The sequence below is a fragment of the Vigna unguiculata genome, chromosome 3, assembly GCF_037176805.1.
Source record: "Vigna unguiculata cultivar grain cowpea cultivar isolate G323 ecotype 2 chromosome 3, ASM3717680v1, whole genome shotgun sequence".
In the NCBI taxonomy this organism is placed as follows: domain Eukaryota; kingdom Viridiplantae; phylum Streptophyta; class Magnoliopsida; order Fabales; family Fabaceae; genus Vigna; species Vigna unguiculata.
Window position 1 is genome coordinate 24,186,999 of NC_140794.1, and position 18,643 is coordinate 24,205,641.

The 18,643-nt window shown below is 30.2% G+C and overlaps 1 protein-coding gene across 1 annotated transcript; it reads right to left on the bottom strand.

Moving 5' to 3' along the window:
- Window positions 1-12,940: 12,940 nt before the first annotated feature.
- On the bottom strand, window positions 12,941-14,216 carry LOC114175635 (uncharacterized). Its single transcript, XM_028060403.2, has one exon. It carries the CDS (start codon window positions 13,994-13,996, stop codon window positions 13,073-13,075), a length of 924 nt encoding a protein of 307 aa, XP_027916204.1. The 5' UTR covers window positions 13,997-14,216; the 3' UTR covers window positions 12,941-13,072.
- Between the last annotated feature and the right edge of the window lie 4,427 nt (window positions 14,217-18,643).

Here is an 18,643-nt window from a genome sequence, read left to right on the forward strand (position 1 = left end):
TTTTTCTTCAAGTTATTTTTTCTTGTATTATATAATAATTTTCAAAATTTGTTAAAATTAGTTTACGTAGACTCAACCATACTTAAACGAAATTTTATTCAAATTTCAAATTTGAATATTTATACATCTACCGATATGAAAATACCTCAAAATATTATTCATAAATAATATAAATGAATTATATATTTAACCACTCGAAGTTAAGAAGTTTATGTTAAATGTTAAATTTGTAACATTTAAAAATTCAAAACATATTTTAAAGCTTTTAAGTTTAATGTTATCGATATTTTATTCATGTATGATTATGTAATGTGTTTGTCCATTTTTCTTTCCACGTCTAAAGACAATGTTGTACATTAATCAGTGGTATCACTGAACCAAAATCACAAATTATTGTTGAGTTATTAATAGAAGATTAGGAAACAGTTCATTATGACACATTCAAATGTAGGATAGGATCTTAATTATGAGTGCGAATGACTTGTTTGACATGACATATGTGATATTTGAGGTTTAGTATTTTATATAGTTTGTGTAGCGAAAAAATAAAATAAAATAAAATAAAATGAGGAATTGTGTGAGTTGTTGGCATGTTAAAATGTGTACGAAGTCAATGATTTCGGCTTATGGTGATGCCTCTGCTTCCAGCTCATGTTTGAAGGTTTCCAAATTCTACTAAGAAAATGAAATACCATTTATTTGGTATAAGCTACTAAGACTTTGCTTACTACCTCATATTCTTAATTAGGTAAGACCATGTGTTCTCTTGGAGTTGGATCCAATCTAATTTATCCATTCTAATTATCAAAAATTATGTTTCATGATTTAATTTATTAGATTAATAACATATAAGTTATTTTGATTATGGATTAATTTAAGTGATTATTTGAGTTTCATTCATATTGAGTTAAATTTTCTTTAGATATATTTTTATTTTAGTTTTATATGAATGAAATAAATACTAAATCTTTAATAAAAATTACATATGTAATTTTTATAATTACTTTTATAATTAATTATGACTGTGTATAGTTTATTATTAAATTTTAACGAAAAATATCATATAAAAATAAAATTAAAAATATAGATATTAAAACATCATTTTCAAAGTAAATATTATATCAAAACATTGATAATCTTTTTATTCAAATTTAATAATTATTATTGTTGGAAGTGTCACGTCGACTAGAGATAAGGCTAATTCATAATATATAAGTGAGGTGTCACCTTACAACCCGGTTTTGTGGGGTTGAGTTAGGCTTTAAGCCCACTCCTAACATGGTATCAAAGCTAAACTCCACCCACGAGATAAATATACCTCAGCGTGAGGTGCAAATCTCACCTTAGAAACCACTTTAAGCCCACTTCTAAACAAAACTACAGTTTGTCTTTTTTTTTTTCTCTTATTTCTTTTAATAGATAAGACCTTTTTTTTAGGTGTGTTCTTAATATAAATCACAAATATTAATAACACTCAACTAATTTAAATGTTTTTATTTATGTCAAAAGATATTATCGAAATCACACTCAACTAATAAATTTTTTATTATTTTTATTATCAAAATTTTAAAATTAAATATAAGTAATTTTTATAATTTTGTAATAAATGATTTTTATTTATTTTGTTGAGAATTTTTTCTTTAAAAAATAATTAAGTGTAAAAAAAGTTAAATTCAATTAATAAAAATGGTAACAAAAAAATTATTTAAAAGAGAAAATTAAAAAATAAATGTGAAAAAAAAGAACTCCTTGTATATAGATATAGATAAATATTAAAATACATTTATTATTAATAATTTTAAAATTTTTGACATTATCTATTAATAAAAAACACATAAACATAATGTTTAATAAAAAGCAATGATACAAGATTGTATAGAAACTATAAACAGTTTTATAGAAAAGACTATCAAACTCTTTTCAAAGAAAGACATGAAGGATTGTAAAATATAAAAATTAGTAAAATATAAATCCATACATATTTAAAGTTTTGAACTTTTACCAAAATTTGAAATTAATTTCACTGATAAAAGATTGATTTATTTAGTTTAAAATTTTAAGATGATTGTAGAAGAAGTAAACGTTGAAACAAAAAGTTGAAGAGAGTAAAAAGTTTCTTTAAAGTTAAGTGTTAATTTTAGTATATATATATATTTTTTTTTATATTTTGGGGTTTAGTATTTTGGTACATTAAGTTTAAAAGATTTCAATATAGTATTTTATGTCTATTAAAAGAGTTTATTTGATCACTTTTAACTTAACCACTAAATAAGTTTACAGAGTTAGATTACGTCTCCGCTAACCGAGTGATTTTTTGTTTTTGATCTTTTATGTTTTTAAATTGGTTATTTTTATAAATCGAAAAAAGGATTGTCAAATATTTCATATCAATAAAAGCAAGAGAAATCAAGTAAAGAATTTGAAAGAACAGGAGAAAAATCAATTAAATCAATAGTATCCAATGTTATTCTCAATTCATATAAAGAGAACTATTGAGACATATAGTTTATAGTCACGAGCAACTAAAAAGAATATTTTGAAAATTTTATTATTTTACTTTATTGGACACTCTATTACATACTATCATCTACTCTTAAATTTTTTAGTACATGATTCCTCAATTAGTTAGTTGAGATATTTTATTATTGTATTTAATTACTGTGAGAGTTTATCAACATGTAATTAATAGACATATAATTATTTTACATATCTTATTTTAAGAAGTCGGATTTAAGTAATTTAATCTCATAAAATTGACTTATAAGGTGACATTTCATTTATATAATGTAAACTTGTTTTATCTCTAGTTGACGTGGAATTTCCATCACACTCATCTAACGTCGAGACATATACATATTGAACGTAGAATTAGACATTGATAGGTGATCTGATAGCAACCTAATAGCAAGTGACACAATAGACCCAACAAATATATCAATATTGGGTGGCATAATAGGCCCAACAAATAATAAGTCTCACTAGGATTGATGGAAATGGCTCCATGAACTTGAAGCTCCTCCATGTTGAACCACGAAAAAGATGATGAACGAGATTGATGGAAGCGGAAGGGATTTGGATGAAGGTTGGTATGTGTAAGGAGAGGAAAATGTATAGGAAGAGAGTCTAGGAGAAATATTATCCTAATGAACTTAGAAACAAGAGAGTTGCAAATTGAGAGCTAGAGCTCTCCAAGAAAATGTTATAGGGTTCCTTGGGGCCCAAACTAGCCCAAATAAACCCTAATCCGCTTGCCAAGACCTGGTCACAAAGAACTTATGCTAGAAAACCCAAAATGCATACTTTGTAAAATGTTTCTCGATTTAATTAATTATGTCACTTACATAATCGATTAAATTGAGGCTATCACACTAAAATGATCAAAATACACAACCTAAAAGAAATGTAGTCTTGGCAGAAGTCCAAGGCCTAAAGAAATAACTTATTTACGTTTTTACAAGACTAAAAAGGATGGAAGAAACCCTTGTATTTCACTATTCAAATGTAGAGTCTTCCTCCATGAGGCTTCATCTTCTTCAACTTCTTAGCCATGGTTTTTATGGCTGGATGGTTTTCCATCATTCCCTCCCTCGTGAGAAGGATATTTGTCCTCAGATCTGAGTGATGCTTAGTGGCGAATTTTGACTAATATTTTTGGGAGAGCCAAAATAATACACTAAAAAATTATATATTCAATTATTGTCACTAAATCAACAACAATGAATACATAATTTTAATATAACCATAACTATGAAAGAAATCATACATATCTAAAGGATTGTCATTCGTTCATTCATATTCTTAAACTCATCAATAATTGAATCAGAACTAAAATAATTGAACCAGAACTAAAATTTTCAGTTCTTTTTCAATTTAAATAATCATATTGTTGACAAGAAATTCCTCTTCCATTTTTATTCTGCAATCTTGATTTGATTGTAGAAAATGATCTTTCTATTATAGTTGTAGAAACAATGAAAATGGCTCATATGTAATTTTTTGAACCTTAAGTATCATGATTCAGAATATATGTGAGAATATATGTGATAGTTGAAACTGTCTTGTTTTCATCTTCACACATAGTTTTCCTTTTATCACGTTTTAAAATATGAATATGTTTTTCTATTCTTCATCAATATACCTTTAGTTTAAGACTAAAAAATAATTTATCATAAATTTAATAAAAAATTGAGATGTAAATACTAAAAAAAATTATAATAATCAAGCCATAATTAAAAATCAGTTATGAAGAAACACATAGTATAATATTTTTTTCTTTTATATTTATAAAAAATGAATATAAAAAAGCTCATGAAATAAAAATTAATGTTAATTATTAAATTAATATTTCACTATTAGATGAGACAAAATAGATGTATTTTTTTTCAAGAATAAAAGAGAAGAAAGGAGAGTATAAATAATATATTCTCGCGATGCTAAATAACAACAACCATGTATCTATTTGTTCTTGTTCTCTAGAGTTAATCATTATATTTGGAATATTATTTGTTTCAGAATATGAATTTTTTTTACAATTTTGATTTTAAGGGATAGTTTAGAATATTAGAGAAGAAAAATATATTTAAATTATTTTTAAGCTCAATTTCTAAATGATACAAGACTATTAAACATATAAAAGTATACATTAATTAAGTGATACATTTCTCCATGGGATGATGATTGTATTATGACTATGGTGTGCATAAATATTCTCTTAACATGGCTTTATATATTACACTATGGTGACTTATACTCCTATAATACTTGTTTGGTGAAACATAATAAAGTAGGGAAGAAAAAGGGTAGTAGCTAAGAAATTGTAGAGCTTCATAATCATTTGGGTTTCCTCTTCAATGGACACAACTTCCCTTTACATAAAGACAGCTATGCATGCATGGCTTCCCCACTCTTCTTTCATTCTTTTCCCAAAAGACATTTTTCTTTTTCTTTTCTCTTAAAGAACTGCATAACCCCATCAACATGCATGCATGGATATCTGTACTTTCCTTTTACCTTTACCTGCAAATTATATCATATGCTTCAATCACTCATTGCAGCATGCTATTACTTTTTCAACTCAAGTCATACGATTAAACATTTTAATTTCTAAAATAATTTCTCAATTAAACTCTCTCATTCATCTTTTACTTCTCTCTTTGTTCACCCAGCTAAACAATTGGATATGTAACATGAAATCTGATAGGGTTAAATATATTTTACTTCTAATAAATGTAATCGCTTCTCTCTTCTTTCTTTGGAAAAAATAATTGCTTTTATCGTTAATTTTTTATTTTTACTTTGAAGGTTGCTATATTTTATTATGAAATAACGCAAACTAAAACTAAAAAAAAAATATTTCTGCAATCTAAAACTAATTAAAAATCACTGTATTTTTCCTGGATAACAAGCAAAAACTAAAAAAAAAATGAGAATGAACAATAGACATATCTGTGAGTATAACATTAAATATATTTAAACCTATACAGGCTTGAAATATTTATTTAATAGTAAGTTAGGTGAAAAAAATATGTATAATAAATCATTCCTAACTAAAGTTTATTAATAGTTTACATTACTTTATTGTATAAATCTCTAAAGTACTACAATATCAAAACTAATCTTATATATGTATTAGGAGCAGACACTTGGTAGGTGATTTCCAAATTGGAAAAAGCATTTTGCACTTACGTGTTCTACTTTTTCTAACTTTATTTTTGTGTGTTAAGGCCACGCTGTGCTCTGCTTTTTCAGACGAGGAATGTGGTCCTATAATACAATGCCATCACAAGTTTATCACTGTTTAATGCTCAGAACAAACATTTTTCAATTTTATTTTTTACTTGCTTGAACTGGATGGATCATACCACTTAGCTCTATACATTAGCAACAATTTTGTTTTTGTAAGTAGAATTTAGAGAAATAGGGTACATAAAATTAATCATTTAGAAAAAGATAATGTAAATAAAATAGAAATCAGAAATGATTTATAAAGAGAAATAAAACAAAATAAATAGTTAATAAACTATATTAGCACAAGTAGATAAGAAATAATATAATTAAGATTTAAATTCTCGTTTGATCTATATTTTTATTAAAATAGTTGATCTTCCAATATTTGTAGTTTCAATTAGATTTTAATTTTTGAAAAATTAGTGTAATTTAGTTATTTTCGTTATTAGTGTATCAATGACATTAAATATATATCTTGTATCTTCTTGTGTTACTTTTTGATTTTTCTATTTTTTTTAATTATTTTTAATTTTTATTTTGTTTTTTAAAATTGTCCACGTGTTAAGTCTATCATGTCACGTGACACAATCAATGTGATGTGGCAATGATAGTACCATGTGTCAATGTCAATGTTGTGTTAATGCCACATGTCACTCTCACATGTCTTATATTCAATTTTGTCCTTCAATTTGTTATTTTGATTCAATTGAATCAAAATTTTCTTTAAATGAAACAAACTTTTTCCTATATAAATGTTATACTAATATTTTATTAAAATTGACATTTTTATTAAATGCTTTTAAAATTATTTTTAAACCAACTCTAACATTTATATATAAATTAGGCAAAAATATGTTTTTAGTCCCTGTAGTTTCAGTGGATTTTGTAAATGGTCCCTACTCAAAACTTGATCACCGTTTGGTCCTTGCGCTTTCAAAACGTTTATTTTTCATCCCTATTTTTGAACGACGTTAAAAATGTGCTTGCGTGGCAAACGACGTTCCACATCAGTATCATATCTGTTGACACCTGTATTGACATATAATTGACATGTGTCTCATTAATTTTTTTTTTTAAATTTCATTTTAGGTTAAGTGAAATGGGTGAATGAAAATTTTACTTTGGATTGTAAAATCTGTTGACAACCAGAGCTACAACAATCGTGGACCACTTGAATGTTGTTTTACTGTGCGGCATAGCACTGACCACAAATCGCGGCGGAAAGATTGGGGAAGACGACTCAATCTTATGAAAGGTGGTTTTACTTCTTCAGTAATAGTGTTCGAAGGACGTGAAAGGTTGGGGAAGACGGCTTAATCTCGTGGTGTGATTTTTCGCTGAATACGAAGGTTTGATTCGATTCTTTTAGGTTTTCAATTGGTTTACTGGTTTTTTCGTTTTATGCTTTGAAATCGTTGGTTGCATTTGGGATTTTTGTTTGGGGTGACAAAGTTAGGGTTTATGATTTTGCAAAGAATGTCTTTCTCAGTTGCGTTTTTTCACATGGGAAAATTTGAGTCATTTAGGGGGAGGTTTTTGCGTTACAACGAAGGGGAAGAACACATTTTCCACGAATTGGATCCTGATAGGTGGTTCTATTTTGAGGCGTTGTCTATATTGAAGGAGGAGTTCAAATACGATGGGGCGATGAAATTGTAGTGGAAGTCAAAGAGAGGTCAGATGGATAGGGATTTAAGGCCTTTTGTATCAGATAATGATGCACTGCAATTGTGTGCTTGTGCGAAAAGAAAGAAAGAAGAGGTCCAAATTTATGTAGAACGTGTGGTGAGTACAGCTTAACCTATTGAGGTGACTGAATGGACATAAAATGCAGGTGAGGGTGGGCGTGAAGAGGAGCCTGATTTGGTGGTGGCTAATGTTGAATGTCGAGAAGGTGGGAAAGGGGATGCAAGAGTTGAGAGGAGGATATTGGAAAAGAAGATGTGGTTTCTAATAAAGGGGATGCAAGATTGGAGGATGAGGCTACTGTAAAAGAAGTTAGGGTTGCTGACTTAAGGGATGCCAGAGTGGAGGATGAGGGTATTTTGGAAGAAGTTGATTTTTCTGAGAAAGGGGATGCCAGAAGGGATAATTCTGTTGGTCAAGGTAGGGATGCTGAGAATGAGGATGCTACTGGTGTGGATGACCAAAGTGATGTGGATGATAGTGGTGTTCAAGAATTGAGCGAAAGTGAAGAAGAACGTCATAGAGACGACGATGATTGTTTTGGATCCACTAACAAATCACGTAGAGACATCACAAAACTACTTGAAAGGTGGAAAAAAATTTCTAAGGAAAGGAGAAGAAGAAAGCCTTCGGCCAGTGCTGGTGTAGGTGCTTTTGAGACAAATTCAATAGGTCAAAATCATGACATAGATGCTACATATAGCACTGATGAATTAGATAGTGATGTTGAGTGTGAAGAAGAGCTTGTGCACAAGTATACCACTTTTCAAAGTGAAGATATGGGAAAGGACTTCAAATTCAAAGTTGGGATGGAGTTTTGCTTGCCTAAGGAGTTTAAACAAGCTCTTAAGGAGTATTCAGTACTACATGGAAGAGAGATAATGTTTGTTAAAAATGATGATATAAGAATGAGGGCGGTTTGCAAGAAGAAATGTGGATTTCTGATTTTGTATAGTAAAGTAGGAGGAAGCCATACATTTAGGGTCAAGACATTGGTTGATAGTCATGCTTGTGGCAGGGTATTTGGGAATCAAAACGCAAATAAGGATTGGGTTTCTAAAGTGGTTGTTGAGAAATTCAGAAATGTAGGCAAAATGACAACAAATGAGATCATTGATGACATCAAGAAGACCTATAGTGTGGGGATCACTAAGTGGAGGAAAATCAAAGGAAAACAACTAGATATGGATGTCTTAGAAGGGGATGGACAGAAATAATATACCATGCTTTATGACTACGCAGTAGAGTTGAAAAGGGTGTCTGCTAGAACAACAGTCAAAATTAAAGTGAATCAACCACAACTAACTTTGCAGCCACGGTTTGGGGATTTTTACATGGGCTTGGAGGGTTGCAAGGAAGGTTTCAAAAATGGTTCCAGACCATTCATTGGTGTTGATGGGTGCCACCTGAAAAGTAGCTATGGAGGGCAATTATTAGTGGCTGTTGCAAAGGACCCAAATGACTAGTATTTTCCTCTACCTTTTGTTGTGATGGAAAATGAATGCAAGGAGAGTTGGAGATGGTTTCTAAGTCTATTGCTGGATGACATTGGGGATGTGCAATCCAATCGGTGGGTGTTCATTTCTGACTAGCAAAAGGTACGCCTCATGTACCCAATAAAAGTGACCCAAGGATTTACAATGGAGAAATTTATTGTTGATCTAGGAAATCGTAGGTGTTCATGTTATTTTTGGAAATGAGTAGGAATACCCTACAGACATGCCATTGATGCAATAAATTACAAATTAGAACAACCTCAAGATTATGTCCACCGTTATTATAAGAGAGAGGCTTACAAAGTTTGCTATGGGCCAAGAATTACACCCATCAATGGACAAGAATTATGGCCAAGAACAAACTCGACACCTATACTTCCTCCATCATTTAAGCCTCCTCCAGGGAGGCCAAAGAAATTAAGAAAAAGGGAGGCAGATGAGAACATGAGTCACTCTAAAGCAGGGAGGAAACCTATGAGGATGAAATGCAACAAATGTAACCAATATGGACATAATAGTAGAGGTTGTAAAGCTGGAAAAACATAGGTACAAAAATTGAAATTTTTACAATCAAATTAAACATTACTTATAGTAGCCTTGTACCTAATCAATATTTCATATTCGTGACAAGGGAAAAAGAACTAGAAAAAGAACAAAAATGTTGAGAACCAATATGAGGTTGAGATCCTCCATAAGCACCACATCACAACCATCAACTAGCAGGGGAGGGAGGAGATCTAAGAAAGCTGCAGCGACCACAACAGTTTTAGGCTTGTAAGCTAGTACAAACAACGCTTGATGACAGCCCATGTGACCTAGTTTAGGAGCTGTGCTATTTTGGGAGTTTTTTTAATTCGAAGTGGTATTGGAACTTTATTTTGGGAAGATGTGTTATTTTGGTTGTACCAAACTTTGAATCAAGCTTTGTATTCAACTTTAGGGGACCACTTCTTATCTTTATCACCACTTGTCAAGAAATTGAACCACTGTAATGTTTATGGACCTTTGATATGTTAATGGAGCAGCTTTTATATATATATATATATATATATATATATATATATATATATATATATATATATATATATATATATATATATATATATATATATATATATATATATATATATATATATATATATATATATATATATATATATATATGATATTGAACCAATTAATACATGTGTGTGTTGAATATTACAACACAAGTTATGAACCATTTAATAATGGACGAGTTCATGCCAAAATTTTAAACAATTATATGTAACAAGGAATGATAACATCTCCCAAATGGACTCGTACATGAACTGGTAACAAAGACACTGATAACAAATAATCTTCAAATGCCAAAGTTTTTAACACTTATATGTTATTTTTTACAATTCACCACAAATTGATAACAAATAACACTTCCATGGAATGGACTGATAACAAACCCAGAACTAACATCTTAATTTAGCACCACTTATTACAGAGTAAACATGAACAACCTACATGTTACAATTGATCTCTACATCTCTACAATGGCAAAAAAAAAAAAACTCATTCAGAACAAATAACTGCCTCAGATCTAAACATTGCAAGAAATGATACTTACTGCCCAGTTTCTACATCTCTAGAAAAATCTACCATTGTTCTTCGCGATGGTGGCTTTCAAAAGCAATAATCTTTCCCCATATCCACAAATTTTTGAACATCCGAGCTTTGAAGATGAAGAAGAGGAGGTGGAACACTTCGATCCATGACTCTTTTTCATTTTTTGAAAGGGAGAACAAGAAACCCTAATCCCCAAAATTTACTTCAACCACCACCAACATCAACACATTAACCTCCTTCCATATCTCTCTTGCAATTCAACCCTTTCTTCCATTAAAAACTCACTTCCAAAACGCCAATTTCACTTAACCTAAAACGTAATTTAAATAAAAGAAATTAATGAGACACATGTCAATTATGTGTCAATTATAACTAATAGGGGTAACCAATGTGCAAATCATAAACCATGGGTTTGCAGTTATGAACTCTTAAGTAAGCACATATTTGGATTTACAGTTTACTCAGTAAACCAAGGAATGATTATCATCCCTGCTCAACTATAACTAACATGAATATCTAATGTGTAAATCATAGAGCAAGTTTTCACAGTAATTATATCTTAAGTGTGGATTTACAGTTTACTCAATAAGTCACAAATGCAAAATCACTCATGCTCCATTATAACTACCAATGATATCTAATGTACAAATCATACAACATAGGTTCGCAGATATTAAGTCTTAAGTAAGCACATATGTGGATTTACAGTTTACTGACTTAATCCAAGAAAAATGTAAGCGGAAGCATTTCAGAAATAACAACAACCAAAATAAGAACACAGAATCTTAACCCTAACCTCAACAACCCACGTTCAAAACAAAAACCCATCTTCGGTCTTGCTTTTTACACAAAAAATAATCACTATCAATATGCAAAAATAAATACAACTTACTACCACGCACCTTTCGAAGAAGCGACCCCGATTAGATTTCACCATAAAGACAAAACCCACAAATTTACGTCACTACAACGATGACGACATTACAAACAACAACAAAAATCTCTCCTTTCCACCCAATGGATACAAACGCCGAACCGTCGAAGCTTTCGTCTAATGGGTAAACCCACATTGTTACGACGAAGAGGAAAAAGAGGGGTTTTTAGAAAAATAGGGGATAAAGATGAAGAATGGCAGTTGAAGACGAACATCAATAGTTGAAGACGACAAACATGGTGCTTTTTAGTTCAACCATTAGCACTTCTGCTTTCTATTTTTTCTCTTCCAATTTTCACTCCCACTTTTTACTTTGTCTCCTCCCACTTTCTTTCAAAAAGCCAGCATAAAAATTAAAAAAAATTAAAAAACATATGCCACGTCACATTGTAAGAGAAGTTGTCAAATGGTCGTTAATATATCATTTTCCTTAATTAAATTACAAATACAAATATACACAAAATTTTTACGGCGATCAGTTGTCTGCAGGTTATAACCCATAATGCCACGTGTTTCAATCCCATGCTCTCAAAATTCCAAACGCTTTTCTCAATACTAGAGCGTTTTATAAAAGTAAATGACCATAATAATATCAATAACTAAGCATGAAAATAATAAATAATAAAATATTTGGAATTTTGTAAACCAGAAAAGTGTTTTTTAAATCAAATAATTTTATTTCTTTTTTCTTCGAGCAAGAAATTATTGTTCTTATTTTATTTCTTACATATATTTTCCTCTTTAAAGCATATAGAAGAAGAGAAGCGATGATGAGAAGGCTGAAAATTATTAAATTGTCCAGTGAGTACTAGTAACGAAACTCGGATTGGAATATTAGTTTGCGCTGAATTAGGCTCCACTGAAATCACTGAACTAAATTTGTCATACATCTAGTGATGATTTTAATGAATAACTACAAATAACGCTAAAACTAACCGAAAATAGATGTAGCATTTGGTTTTGTGTTTATTCAAAAACCCGGCACATAATTAGGCTTTGTGATTCCAATTTGAGGTGTGGATGATTGAGATGGACAAAAATACTCTCAAGTTCGGTATCTGGCCCTTCACTGCTACTTTTGTTTCACTGTGGGTGCCCATTTCAACCACACGCTTTACACTGTACAACACCGTTTCCATCATTCTTCCAAACGCTAATCATTCTTATCACACCAAAAGCTTCCTCCTTTTCTTATATCATGCTTCTATTCTTTCCACGTCCATGCTTTATCTTCTTTCTTTTCGCTAACCATATTCCATATACCATTCTCAGTTTATACCAATCACCATCAATGCAACCAACACCATCCCATCATATTCAATGTCTTCTTCGCAAACCTCGATACTCTTAACTTTTTTAAACTTAATAATAAAAACAATCCCGGTTAAATAAAAAATATATAGTCTCACTAAATATGATAAAATGCGTTTTAATTTGTTCTATAGTATAATTTTATTTTGGTTTGTTTGAATGATTTAAGAGTGAGAAATTAGAGAAGTGAGAGTAAGGTATGATATGTTGGTGTGAATGGCAAAATTATTTTGGTACAAATTTGAGTGTTTTTGCGGACAAGAGGAGAACAATATGAAAATGGAGCAAAGAAAATCCAAAGGAGATATATTTGAATTGATTAGGAACGCGTCAAAGACCCCATACCCTTAGAAATGTGATGCATACCAGGGTTAAAGCCCAAGCAGCCCAACAAACCCTGCTTGTAAGGCAAAAACGTCTTCTTTTTCATCTCCTCGGACGCAGCCCGGTTCACCGTGTAATGCAACTCGTGGGCCGAAACCGGGCCGCGGCGTTTGGAGACCGAACCGGAACTCTCGGCGGACCGGAAGCTGGAGTTTCGAACATCTTCGCTTTTGGAGAGAATCACGTATTTCCTGAGCGGGTTTTTGTCCGTGGCTCTTCCCTCAGAGGCACTTCGGAAGAGGAGAAAATCTCTAATCCTCCATTTTCTGGTGAAGGGAATGGAAGACAAGAATGACAATTTAGAGTTGCTTGTAGGGGAAGGAACGGTTTTCTCCTCGGAGTCGCTCATAATGTCGGAGATTCTCAGCGGAGACAAGGACCTACTACTTCCTCTGCGACCAGACACCGAAACTCTTTCCCTCCCTCGCACTTTCTTCTTCTTCTTCTCTTCTTCTTCTTCTTCTTCTTCTTCTTCTTCCCTGTTCTTGTTCTTGCCCGGAGATGTCACGGGAGAAGGGGAGGGAAGGGGCGGCGTGAGGGGACGGATCTTTCCGGCGTGGAAGAGTTCGTCGGCGGAGAGAGAAGGTCTGTCGACGTGTCCGGTGAAATTGAACTCGAAATCATCGTGGTTGGCATTAGGTTGGGGTTGTTGCTGTTGTTGTTCCCGGAGGAAGGGAACAGAGGAGGAATGAGAGTCGTGGAAGAAGAAGGGAGTAGGACGCGTGGGGCTGGTGGGGGCGCTGAAGAAGAAGTTGGCGTTGTTACCAAAGCGTTGGGGGCTGGAAGGAGCGGTGATGAATGGGGAGGAGCAGTTGCTGTCGAAGTTGAAGTCCACCGGAACCACCACTTCCACTTCCATCTTTTCTCTCTCTCTTTCTTTCTGCTAATGTGAAACCGATCCGCGAGTGTGGAAAATCAGTGTCTGTTCTGATGGGATCATTGAATTTATAGCGAAAAGAAAGGTACAAGATTGTGACTTTGAGTGAGAGAGAGGAAGGAAAGAGGAAGCGGTGGGAAATATTGACTTTGTGAAAAAACAGTGAGAGTCGTTTGAAAGAAGCCGTCTTTGGTTTGCATTTGTAAGAGTACCCACTGTTCTTTCTGACATTTATTATTGTTTTTCCGTGTTTTACATTCTCTCCTACGCCGTGGCCCACTCGACTATGTCGTTTTTGAGGCTCGTGCTTTGTTTTTTTTTCTTTTAATTTGGGAACTGAGGGGTTGAGTCAAGGGGAAGAGAATTTGCAGCGGTATGAACTTTTGGCTTATTTTCATTGTGGAGGTCTGAATTTGCAGGGTTGTTTCGTATTTTTCACTGCTTTAATTGTTTTGGTAAGGAGATGATAATGACGTTTTGTTCTTCGTTTGCAGCACCTTGAAGATAAATGTTACCATTGTTTTTTTTTTTTTTTAACATTCTTATACACTCCTTTCATAGTAACTAAAATTGATTCGTTAAGCTTCACAACTTTCACTCTATCTTAGTTTTGGTAAATTTCATTAAATTTAAACCAATAGAAGACAGAGCGCTAGAAAAGTGTTAATAAGATCCTATCGTAAATATGTATAAAAATGTTGCCAAGAAACTTCTTATGCACAATACTCTAAAAGACATGATAACCATATTTTGTTTGTATTGCTAGCAGAATTACAAGAATGATTATAGCTTATTTAATGCAATACATTAGGTTAAAAATAGTGTTGTTACAAATGAGAATGATAGATTGGAAAAAAGATGAGGCAATCTCACTAAAGTGGTGTTAATCATGCCATTCATCTGGGCTTCAAATTTAATAGATTTATGACTTGATTTATTGAATGAAAAAATACTTATTTTTGTTGGTAGTACGACATCGTATTTTCAGTTATAAGACAACACCTTTTATTCCTTAAAAGAAAATACAAGTTTAGAAGATATAGCCCAAAATAAATTGTCTGCATAAGTTCTTATGAAAAAACATAAAAAATCATTTTACTTATTAATTTGGATCAATATCTATAAATTTGAATACTTTTGATTTTATTTGAAAATCCCGATTAATACTCCATTCAACAATTTATGATGTGTGCTCATGGGATTGCTTCTCTATGGTCGATTGACCTTTAGTCTCTTTATTTTCACTCAAGTGGGTGACACCATACAAAGCCAAAGGTTTTAGACAATGAAATCATCCAAATTTAAAAGAAAAAAAAAAACTACCGTTAGAATTAAAGAAGTGCATGTTGACAAATGAAAAAAAGAAGAAAGAAGCAAGAGAAAGACAAAGATAGTGCTCTTGCTTGTCTATCTGAATCTGTTGATATGATAGAAGTTAGATTACCGTTTTGTCTCTGTTTCTTTCACTTTTTGTTACTTTAATTTTGAATTAAAATATATTTTTATTTTTATAAAATGAGGTTGAGGTAGCTTTTGATTTTGATCTATGGAGATTCCTTTTTGTTCTTACATTTTTGAAAATCAACTATTATCTCTTTCAATCATTATATGATATTAATTAGTTACTTATGCATTGAATTAAAAAAGTCAAATTATAATTTCAAATAGTATATATTAGTTTTGTGATATAATGTTAGTATATATTATTTAAAATATATTTTAAATTTGTAAAATCAATATTATTTATCTATTTTAAAATAAACATTAGAAATAAAAATAATTATTTAAAATTTTAAAGAAATGAAATTTAAAAATAAAATTTTTTATAGAATCTAAAATCTAAATTCATATATTCTACAAAGATTAAAAAAATAATTTCAAATTTTATGAAATAAAAAAATACAAGAATAAAAATCAAAACTTACAGAATTTAAATGAATTAGGAACTGAAGTAAGAGAATACTAAATGTTTGCTACATTTTAAAGTGGGAAGCTTTATCTATCAGACGATTGTACTATGTAATTATTTTTTAGAATAAAATAAAAACATCATATATATATATATATATATATATATATATATATATATATAAAAGATATATACCGAAGGTAGTAATCTCAATATACAAAATAGAAACAAAAGTTTTGATCATATAAATCCACAAAGAAAAAGAAACTATAAATTTTTGTTGTAGTCCTATTTTACTTTACATTGCTGTTGTTGACAAAAAATACAAACACTGTCGGCATTGTTATTCCCATTGTGTTATCGCGTCAATGGTAAAAACCATTACTTGTAACAATTTATTTTATTGTGCATATCAATTTGAATTTAATATACTAGCAGATAGTGCTGTATGCATTTTTTAAATATACATGATATTATATTAGTATGTGATAATATTGTAATGTTATTAAGTTAATATATAAACTAAAATTAAAGTGAAATATATCAGAACAGATGACAGAATAATCATTGATAAATAAAGAAAAAAAGAGAAGAAGGAGAGATAGCCGATTTTATAAAAAACTTATAAAAGTAACGGTCAAATTTTAAAAATTTAATAAATTATTATATTTAAAGGGTAAAATTGATATTTTGAAATGTGGACAAAAAAGAGAAATTCCTTTATATATTGTTATAGATTTTGTGATTGCTCTGTACGTATACATACTCTTGATTATTTGGCTTAGTTTAATATAATTTTTTTCTTTTTTCTTTACAAAATTTACTGTTGTAGTTACTATTGTATTTAAAAAAAACACAATTTTAGTTATTTTTTTTATCAAATCAAATATTTAAATTTTTATTTTTTCTAAAGTTCGTTATTTATTTATAGATATTTTCTCTGTGATCATCTACAAGCCATTTTAATAAATAAATGAATATTTATAATGTCATTTAATACACTATATCTTATTACATCTTAATAAAGAAATGAAAAATTTATAAATGTTTTGAATAAATATTTGTTTATTGATTCTTCTCTCTATTATTAATTTTATTTTTTAACACGTTATCAACACGATACTTTAATCAATTGAGCGTTAGTAGGAGTGTTTTCTCTCTAAAGACAATGTTTTGCGTGTCTCAATCTAGACTTTTTTTTAATCCCTTCTTCATTAAGAATTTTATCTTATATTTTTTTAATAAGAATTGTTTGACTTTATGAATTTTCATTTATGTCTTATTATTATTATTATTATTATTATTATTATTATATATTATTATTATTATTTTATGTGCTAGTTCTACACATGTCAAACTTTGAAAAATTTGAATTTGTGGCCCTTGATATTACGATGAAGAATTACTTATATTGGATATTAGATGTTGAAATACATTTACATGCAATGGGTCTTGGTGATACCAATAAAGAAATAAATAAAGAAATTGAGAAACTAATTTTTTCCTGCAACATAATATCATGGAAAAGGATTTGAAAAATATTTTGAATTTATTTTATGCCTTCTAATGGTCAAACGAAATAATGAGTTTTTGATGAAAAATCATACGACTCGTCCAACTAGTTCTATTCCATTCTCAAAAGTGAATGCAATAACATCTACGATTCATATTTTCATTGTCATAGTCTTAGCCTTGGTTGTGGTTATGGCCGTGCAAGGATCATAGTTGTGGACATTGTCATAAAGGAATTTAAAATAGACATTTCATCATCAGAAGTGGAACAATAATGTGAAAAAGGTGAAAATAATAACAAATAAGATGAAAATAGAAGTTATCATTATGGTGGTAAATGTCACTTTAGTTGTACACGTAGTATACCAAAGCATCTTAAACAAAAAAGAAGGAAAAGAACAAAGAAACACACATTGCTTATGAAGATGTTGATTTTTATTAGAGCCATATGGGTGCCACTTTATATTGTTATTTTCTTTGCTAAACCAGATGAAAACGTTGATTACCTCAATTGATGATGGGAGTGTTAAGAGATAAATTCTTTTCTTTTCATAAAATGGTAGAAGAAGTCTCTAAGTGATAATTTTTTTAATTTAATTTTATTATAGTTTAATTTTTAAGATGAATTTTCTATGGTATTTTTACTATATATATATATATATATATATATATATATATATATATTTGTATAAAATATGCATGTCTAATGTTGATATTATGTATAAGTATAAGAATCAATTTTTCTTTTGTATTATAGAATGTATATGTGAAATGAATGTATGATGAGAGCATTTATTATTATAAAGATCCTCTGTAGTAATTGTTATAGAAATGTGAATGGAGATATTCAAATATCAATATTATACATATTATACATATATTACAAATGGATATCTTTTAAGTTAATGATATATTAAAATATACATATTATGTGTAAGAATGTGAAATAGGGGTTTTGATATGGATTTGTGGTTTTGACGAGACTTTTACATATAATATAATGATGAATGTTATGAGTGACAACAAGAATCAATAACTAATGACCATTGAATATTGTCGACAAAGAAATGATTGGCCAAAATTGAAAGATGCAATAGAAGCATAATTAGATTTGTTTGCTAAATGAAAGGTTTTTAGACTTGTAGTTCGCACATCAAAGGGTGTAAACCACGTTGGCTACAATTATATTTTTGCGCAAAAGTAAAATG